Raw genomic sequence first — 9852 nt, forward strand, 5'->3', positions numbered from 1 at the left:
AAACTAATAGCTCTTCATACCCTTCCACCATCATAAACATTACACAATCACTTAATCTTCCTAAGTCTGAACTCATATCATAACATGAAATCTACTCCACTCCCTAACTAAACAACATGAAAGGATTCTTCACACACCCATAACTCGGTGCTATACATCAAGTCAAGATGGAAATCAAGCACCAAATAGTTCTTCTATCCTCAAGCAGACCTTTCTCGTCGCTTCCAAATCATATGAATACATCACGCAATCACATAATACTCATCACATGATACACTACAGCCATCAGTTCTCTAAGTAATAGCCTACTTAGAGGGCTCTCGACCTGTCTATCAGGACCTGCGGGCATAAAACTCAGCGTCCCCAGGCAAAAGGGACGTCAGTACGAATAATGTACCGAGTATGTAAGGCACATAAATAAATACATAAGAGACATGAAAGACATGTGGAGTACATGACTCAACCTGTGAGTTTGAATAACTTTGTAAATCATAAATTATTTTCAGCGTCATGCATATGCGTATGAATGTCATGTCGTGCATAGGTACATGTTTCATAACATTATCAGCCTCTTAGGGCATCCCATCATATCATATCGGCCACTGTGGGAAAATCATCATCGTATACCAGCTGATCTGGTGGTGGTGCATATATTACGCCATAACCTTTCCCATATCCCATATACATATGTATACATGCATATATACGCGTATATAATGCCGTTTGAATACATACACATATATGCGTATATAACGCCATTTGAATACATACCCATATACGCGTATATAATGCCATCTGAATCATATTTCAGCCACTGTGGGCAATATCATCATCATATACTAGCTGATCAGGTGGTGGTGCGTATATAACGCCGTAACCTTTTCCTATATCCCATATACGTATATTTACATATATAAGCGTATATAACGTCATCTGGTCATGGGTCAATGCACATGAATGCAATACATGAAAAGTACGTTAATACAATCTTTCAGAGCTTCATAAGACCATTTTGCCTTTGAGTAATATCATAAAGTAAACTCTTTTCAAATTTTATATTTTTCTGAGACCCATGAACAGATGATAAAATATTATGACACATGGAAATTCAAGAACATAGATATCTCTAATACTTCTATGAATAGAGTCATTCATGGAATTTGTGCATTTGCACGTTTCGTTCGTATCATATGGATCGTGCCAAAACAAAGAAAGGATAGCCTTAACATACCTGAACCGATTCCCGTGAGAAAGATAATCATTTGTGGTAGCATTCCAAATCGAAATCATAATTGAAAACTTGCACCAATTTGACGGTGCTTTGCTCTAGGTTCATTGAAAGACTTTCACATTATTTGACCTGTCTTGGAACTAAAGGTGCATAACAAACACAAATAGTAACCTCAATCATGACACCTTAGCCATTTTTCTTATGTTTCTATAACATATACAAAATGATCCTGGAGGTTACTCACACATGTAATTTCAAAAATAAGCTCAACGCTGACCAAAGAGGATACATTTACTAGCCTAGACTTAACATCATCAATATCTCCAGAGATCTCCAAGTGTTGAAGATATGGTGCAGCAATTTCCAACGTATGATCACCCTCTTCATATGCAGGCCAACTATCTTTCAATTTTATTCTCTTTAAATTTGAATTTTTAATTTCCAGATGCCGAAAAGCATAGAAACAAGACAATTCCAGAGTTTCCAAAGTAGGACAATCTGACAGTAACTTCCCAATCTCTTCATGCTTAAACACCACTGTGCTAAACTTGACAGTCTTCAGAGATTTCCACGAAATAACAACTCCTCTATCAAATGCACAATTAGACAAAGCTAATGTTCTCAATGACGAGCAAGTGTAGAACACTTGAGGCAATGTGCAGATATTAACAAAAATTGAATTCCATCTTACATCTTTGAATTTATTTTTTTATAAGATAACTGAGACATTGCCTGATGTGCAAGTTGTAACTAGGCATTTCCTAGAATACGAGATGGAATTTCTGATTTTTGAACAAGTACGTTTACCAAATGCGTAGTCTACGAAGGATACAAATTTTTCTAATTGTAAATCCTGAACACCTTTACAATCCAAAGAAAGATTATTAATAGAAGTCCAAAGGTATTCCCACCATACTCTATAATGACTTAAGAGTCATCCAATATAACGTATATTGCTGCCACCTAATTTCCTTGTTGGGGAGGTGGGAAATTTAAACATTTATCCACTTATTAGGTAAATAGATAATGTCTCGTTACTCGGTAATTAATTAATTACCCGTAAAATTGAGAATTATTCCCATTTACTTAAAATATCACTCACTTTTAACATACCTTGTACACATTACTATCACGGCCATGTAGTACTTTGTATGGCACTAGTCCAAAAATACCGGGTATTTTAGCTCGGGCCGTATTTTATCCCAAAATGCCAAACTTTGACAAAAATTCATCTTTTTAGACTTGCTCCCCCTTTCGCCTCTATGAATTTACTAATCACTTGTGAAATAGTATAATCCTTATAATCCCCAAATAATCTTTTCCTTGGACTGATGTTAATTACCTTACGACAAATTCCATATAAAATACTGCAAGGTGCAACATCGTTGTAACTTATTACTGCGAAGCATAATATCACCGTAATGTAATACTGCCAGGTTCAACACTGTCGTAACTTAATACTGCAAGGCATAAAATCATCATAATATAATACTACAGAACGTAATATTGACGTAATATTGTGGGACGTAACATCATTCCCCCCTTTGGAACATTCGTCCTCGAATGTTGACTGATACTCTTATCATTTTCGTAACTTATAGCTCTTCTGAATACCTTAATACTCTTCTTGCCATTTAAGAAGTTGCTCTGTTAATAAATCTAAAGTCTAAGGTATTTCCCCCCTTTAGTCTTTTCGCTCATATCATTACATGTGGTCGAAATCTTCCTAATCTTGCAACTTCTGTTGCCTCCTGTCATGCAGCTTGTATGACCCTGGCTTTGTAAGTGCACTTATGCGATTCATCTTTCCTTTTTCCTTTTATCTTTTAGTCAATCTCTAGGCCCTACTTTGTATATACAAGGCTTAATGAAATGCCTCTATGGGCCTCTATAGGTATACTGAAGTCCTTTGCTCGATACTTTGTAGAACTTGCGAATATGGCCATATCATATTTCATAGATCTGATTATCCATTCATATGACTTTACTGCATTTACATGGGTTATACTATACCATAATTTTTACTTCAATATACCTCTACTAAGATATGCTTACCAAGCTCCCAGTTACCTTTGTTGCCTATCCTTTAGGTATAAATCTCAGTCCTTCAATGCTCCTTCATTACCGTTTGTCTTAAGAATGGCGGCTTAATCTCATCTCATACTTTGTGACTTTTGTCCATCCATTACCACTGATAACTTGAAACTTCTTACGTCACACCTTACCATTAGGGTTTACGTTCCATCGATGAATATTTGAAGTGATTTTCCTGATCCACTTAGGGGTGATACTATACTTCAATAACCGTATTTTATAGCATCCCAATGTGATTTATTTATGTGGATATTTTAATCTCGTACAATCCATGAAATCCTCTTCAAATCATTACTCCCTCGAAGGGCTAAACGTCATCCTTTATCCATCACAATTATACCGTCATTGTACTATCAGGGCAGCATTCCATCTTTTCTAAATGCTACTAGTCTTAGACTCCTTTGAGTTCATTCAGGCTATACTGAGCTTTCTATAACTTAGAAAAACCATTATCTCTCTTGTTTTCATGGACTTAATCCTGAGGACTTATCTATTCTCATCACCTTTTCACTTGCCTTTCCTCATTCTTACTCATGTTTTCTTAAAACTTTGTCGCTCTACCATACTTAAGCTTGCGACCTATAAATGTCCATTTATAATACTCGCAACTTTCCTTCAACTTGCTTGCACCATAGATTTTCTTATGTTATTCTGGAACATCAAGCGAGACATCACATCGTCTCTAACTCTTCTATACCCTTTTAACTATACCTCTTGATACGTAGAAACCATAGGCTGGAAGATATGCCACTAATGATGCCGCTATCATTCCTGGATATTGAATCCCCGTGCTAATAGCCTTCTATCTGAAGTATGGACTATTCACGATCTTATGCCTTTGAGTATCTCGTGCGTTGTTCACCTTTACCTTACTTAGCTTAAAACATCGCATCGTATCTTCTATATCTCTCATGACCTCCCTTCCACCTAGGTGTAATTCACGTCCATAACTTGAAGCTCTATTATAATACTCGCACCTATGGTACATACACAATCCGATGGGAGCTTCGTACTGACTTCTTATGAGGCTGGTACTTCTTCTAACTAGGTTCCTTGTAGAGCCATTATAGATTATGGTTGTTGTGAGATTGTTGTTACACGACCATTTCCTCTTTAGGTCGTTGTGCTTAGGTTGAAGCCTTATTTCTTATCTCCTCAGCTAGTCTTTCGTTGTAGTACTTAGGGAGAACTCTTGACTCTCGTAAAGCTGTGAGCTTATTACGGACCTTTTTGATGTCCTTACTTGCCTATAATCATCCGTAGTTGCTTACTTCCATGCCCTTGTACTTGTATGGTTGCTTTTGAACTGATATTTTGACTGCCTTCCCAGTGGCTCTTTCTTTTATCCCCTTAACACTCATACGGTACCTTTAACTACCCCGACTCTTGTTTGAATATATCTCACGTATTATAATGATATTCTTCGAGGCTGAATTCTCCATGTTGGGTTCTACTATGTTTATCTTACACGATTTGATGACTCGTCCGTAACCTCCTATTTAGCCATAACTGGGATCTTCCTGACCAATCACTAATTACTCCTTGCCCCATTCTCATATCAATATTCCTCGTAATCTTTCTTGGGTTATTTCTTTTGTCTTAACTTACGTCTCGCACTGACCCCTTATTTATTAATAACAGCTCGGGCAAGAACCTTTACTTCCTCTCCTTGACATCGTTCTTACACAACATTCTTGAATCGTAGCGTATCTGTAAGTTTTGGATAAGTGCCATCTCATTCCTCTTTCATTTATCACATTCTTTCTTTACCATTCCACAGTCACTAAAACTACTTAATTTTGACTTAATGCCACATCACTCCATATTCCCCCTTTTAGGGGTATACTAAAAGCTAAAGCCACGAGTATCTACCTATAGATGTTTTACCTCTTCATCTTTGGCATCGTTTTTCAACATCAATGATCCTTACTTGCCTTCCGGCAATCCTTTTGTACCAAGGATGACAAATTCCCTTACTCGCAAGGGTGTCACTTAGCGTAACTGGCACATACAATCTCTTAAGCTTAACCTTGCTCACATTTCTTGCTTTAGGGAAGCGTCTCCCTGAATGACCACTCTCTAAATCTCACATGAATCTTCTTTTGTCGTCCATCTATTATTGGCGGAACAAAATCTGAAAGTCTTGTGATGCCGAGTATTTTCCAATCATTCAGTCCCTAATTCATATTTAGTTTATCTTGTTTACCAGCCCATACTGATTTTTATTACTTTGGGGATTAACTCTCCCCTTTGGTAGTCGCATTGGAGTCATAAACTTATCTCTCGAAATGAGGATATAACTTTATGGCCAATACTCTTTTGTTGTCTTAAGGCCCATCACCTTTCGTCTCTTTCTTCATTTGACTATAGGTTCTGTAACACTCTACCGTTTTCATCTAGGTATCACACCTTATTCATAATGCTTCCTTATCTCTCTTTTCATTACTATGCTAATATTTCTGCATATCCCTTTTCTTGTGAAAATTTCAATACGACATTCTTTCGCTTTTAGCTTTCCTTTGCTCCATTCAATGGCTATTCAAGTTGCTTAACATTCTTGCTTTACTAGGGACGTGAGCCACACTAAGATAATATTTATCCCTTCAAGGCTTATAGTGCATGTCTTTGTAGTACTCATATCTGGTTGCACTATTTTCGAGTGTACCATCAAGGTGTCTCATAAAGAGATCTATTAGAACATTTGTAATGTCCTTCGGCAATGTCAACTAATGCAAATAATTCATCCACCATTTTGGGTCACTCTAACCCCAGTCGGATTGTGATATTATGTCCTTCTCTTAAACCATATTTGTTAGGTCCCATATAACTTAGATCGATGCGGCCAATTGTACATACCTCTGTTACTGTTGAAGGTAACTCAAAAAGCTTATGTTCCTCTGCCTCAATTATAAACTTTGTTAACCTTCATTAACTGGGCGCCTCGTACCCTTCTTTATCTTGCTTCCTTTACTTGTTGAAACTTGTATTTATCTTATTAATCTCTCATTGTCTTTCACCATAAAGGTGGATAGGCATTCTTTCCTTAAGGCTCCTTATCAAGAGGCTTACACCTTTCAGTACACACATGATCTGCTGAAGACCTCATATTTACTTATTATAAGCATGATACAAAGTCGAGTTCCTCTAATTTAACACTTCCACAGCTATATCTCTTATCGATCATCTTTCTGAACGTAGGCATTGTCCTATTACGAATAAAACTAGAAGCTCGGGACTTGAATTCTTATAAGTGAGCTCTACCACACGATCTAGAGTAGGAAGAAAGAGTGACAGTCTTAAATGCCCTGTAGCCTTCTGCTTATAAGTGTGGTGCACGACACACCCATAAACAAGACTCTAACTAGACACGGCTTGTAAACATCCCTAGGACAGAACTGCTCTGATACCACTTTTGTCACGACCCAAACCGATGGGCTGCGACGGGCAACCCAGTACCTTACTCGACCGAGTACCAACGTAATGTATCTTTCTTATTACATCATTATATACACGTGACATACAGACCTAATAAGCCAACATAATCATTTATAAACCCAAACATAGGCCGACAAAGCTGTACAATCTTTCACGTATACGACATATATCTACAAGCCTCTAAGAATACATGAATGTCATAAAGGTCGGGATAGAGTCCCTCCATACCAAAATATACACGTCAAAATCATACTAACCAAACAAGAAACTCCGAAGCAAATGGAGCGCACCAACATCTTTCGCTAAACTGATAGCCTACTTGGAGGGCTCTCGACCTGTCTATCAGGACCTGCGGGCATAAAACTCAGCGTCCCCAGGCAAAAGGGACGTCAGTACGAATAATGTACCGAGTATATAAGGCACATAAATAAATACATAAGAGACATGAAAGACATATGGAGTACATGACTCAACCTGTGAGTTTGAATAACTTTGTAAATCATAAATTATTTTCAGCGTCATGCATATGCGTATGAATGTCATGTCGTGCATAGGTACATGTTTCATAACATTATCAGCCTCTGAGGGCATCCCATCATATAATATCGGCCACTGTGGGCAAAATCATCATCGTATACCAGCTGATCAGGTGGTGGTGCATATATAACGCCATAACCTTTCCCATATCCCATATACATATATATACATGCATATATACGCGTATATAACGCCGTTTGAATACATACACATATATGCGTATATAACGCCATTTGAATACATACCCATATACGCGTATATAACGCCATCTGAATCATATTTCAGCCACTGTGGGCAACATCATCATCATATACCAGCTGATTAGGTGGTGGTGCGTATATAACGCCAGAACCTTTTCCCATATCCCATACACATATATTTACATATATAAGCGTATATAACGCCATCTGGTCATAGGTCAATGCACATGAATGCAATACATGAAAAGTACGTTAATAAAATCTTTCAGAGCTTCATAAGACCATTTTGCCTTTGAGTAATATCATAAAGTAAACTCTTTTCAACTTTTATATTTTTCTGAGACCCATGAACAGATGATAAAATATTATGACACATGAAAATTCAAGAACATAGATATCTCTAATACTTCTATGAATAGAGTCATTCATGGAATTTGGTGCATTTGCACATTTCGTTCGTATCATATGGATCATGCCAAAACAAAGAAGGGATAGCCTTAACATACCTGAACCGATTCCCGTAAGAAAGATAATCATTTGTGGTAACATTCCAAATCGAGATCATAATTGAAAACTTACACCAATTTGACGGTGTTTTGCTCTAGGTTCTTTGAAAGACTTTCACATTATTTGACCTGTCTTGGAACTAAAGGTGCATAACAAACTCAAATAGTAACCTCAATCATGACACCTTAGCCATTTTTCTTATGTTTCTATAACATATACAAAATGATCCTGGAGGTTACTCACACATGTAATGTCAAAAATAAGCTCAACGCTGACCAAAGAGGATACATTTACTAGCCTAGACTTAACATCATCAATATCTCCAGAGATCTCCAAGTGTTGAAGATATGGTGCAGCAATTTCCAACGTATGATCACCCTCTTCATACGCAGGCCAACTATCTTTCAATTTTAGTCTCTTTAAATTTGAATTGTTAATTTCCAGATGTCGAAAAACATAGAAACAAGACAATTCCAGAGTTTCCAAAGTAGGACAATCTGACAGTAACTTTCCAATCTCTTCATGCTTCAACACCACTGTGCTAAACTTGACAGTCTTCAGAGATTTCCACGAAATAACAACTCCTCTATCAAATGCACAGCTAGACAAAGCTAATGTTCTCAATGACGAGCAAGTGTAGAACTCTTGAGGCAATGTGCAGATATTAACAAAAATTGAATTCCATCTTACATCTTTGAATTTATTTTTTTACAAGATAACTGAGACATTGCCTAATGTGCAAGTTGTAACTAGGCATTTCCTTGAATACGAGATGGAATTTCTGATTTTTGAACAAGTACGTTTACCAAATGCGTAGTCTACGAAGGATACGAATTTTTCTAATTGTAAATCCTGAACACCATTACAATCCAAAGAAAGATTATTAATAGAAGTCCAAAGGTATTGCCACCACACTCTATAATGACTTAAGAGTCATCCAGTATAACGTATATTGCTGCCACCTAATTTCCTTGTTGGGGAGGTGGGAAATTTAAACATTTATCCACTTATTAGGTAAATAGATAATGTCTCGATACTCGGTAATTAATCAATTACCCGTAAAATTGAGAATTATTCCCACTTACTTAAAATATCACTCACTTTTATCATACCTTGTACACATTACTATCACGGCCATGTAGTACTTTATATGGCACTAGTCCAAAAATACCGGGTATTTTAGCTCGGGCCGTATTTTATCCCAAAATGCCAAACTTTGACAAAAAATCATTTTTTAGACTTGCTCCCCCTTTCGCCTCTATGAATTTACTAATCACTTGTGAAATAGCATAATCCTTATAATCCCCAAATAATCTTTTCCTTGGACTGATGTCAATTACCTTACGGCAAATTCCACATAAAATACTGCAAGGTGCAACATCGTTGTAACTTATTACTTCGAAGCGTAATATCACCGTAATGTAATACTGTCGGGTTCAACACTGTCGTAACTTAATACTGCAGGGCATAAGATCATCGTAATATAATACTGCAGAACTTAATATTGATGTAATATTGTGGGACGTAACAGTGATGGTGCCTATCGTGAAACTAGGTCAGCCAACACAACTCCCGAAATTTAACCATTTAATCAATAATAGTCATTTTTAAGCCTTTAATTAATCAAATATCTCATAAGGTAAGTCTAAATGAACAGTGCAGAATAAATACACACGCCCGACATCGGGGTGTCACAAGTCACGAGCATCTACTAAGTTCTGAATACAACGAAGAGTCTAAAAATATCCTAAATACAATATAGGGAAAATAAGAGGGAGAAAAGCAGTGTTGCGAATATCGGGCAGCTACTTTGCTAACTCCGATGACTCAGCCACTGAGCAATCAACA

General features: G+C 37.0%; 1 protein-coding gene across 1 annotated transcript; it reads right to left on the reverse strand.

Moving 5' to 3' along the window:
* Positions 1-1430: 1430 nt before the first annotated feature.
* On the reverse strand, positions 1431-9385 carry LOC138888095 (putative F-box/LRR-repeat protein At3g28410). Its single transcript, XM_070169906.1, has 4 exons — positions 9345-9385; positions 8250-8590; positions 2033-2092; positions 1431-1876 (listed from the first exon to the last, which is right to left on the reverse strand). Exons 1-4 carry the CDS (start codon positions 9383-9385, stop codon positions 1431-1433), a joined length of 888 nt encoding a protein of 295 aa, XP_070026007.1.
* Between the last annotated feature and the right edge of the window lie 467 nt (positions 9386-9852).

Source organism: Nicotiana sylvestris, chromosome 3, assembly GCF_000393655.2.
Source record: "Nicotiana sylvestris chromosome 3, ASM39365v2, whole genome shotgun sequence".
NCBI classification, from domain to species: Eukaryota; Viridiplantae; Streptophyta; class Magnoliopsida; order Solanales; family Solanaceae; genus Nicotiana; species Nicotiana sylvestris.

What these genes read in the sequence shown, in the direction of transcription:
- LOC138888095 (XM_070169906.1), bottom strand. Translation starts at nt 9,385, where the DNA reads ATGTTGCACCTTGCAGTATTTTATGTGGAATTTGCCGTAAG. An exon ending in TATGTGGAATTTGCCGTAAG is followed by an intron (nt 8,591 to 9,344) that starts GTAATTGACATC and finishes TGCATTTGATAG; the next exon opens with AGGAGTTGTTATTTCGTGGA. An exon ending in AGACTACGCATTTGGTAAAC is followed by an intron (nt 1,877 to 2,032) that starts GTACTTGTTCAA and finishes CATTGCCTCAAG; the next exon opens with TGTTCTACACTTGCTCGTCA.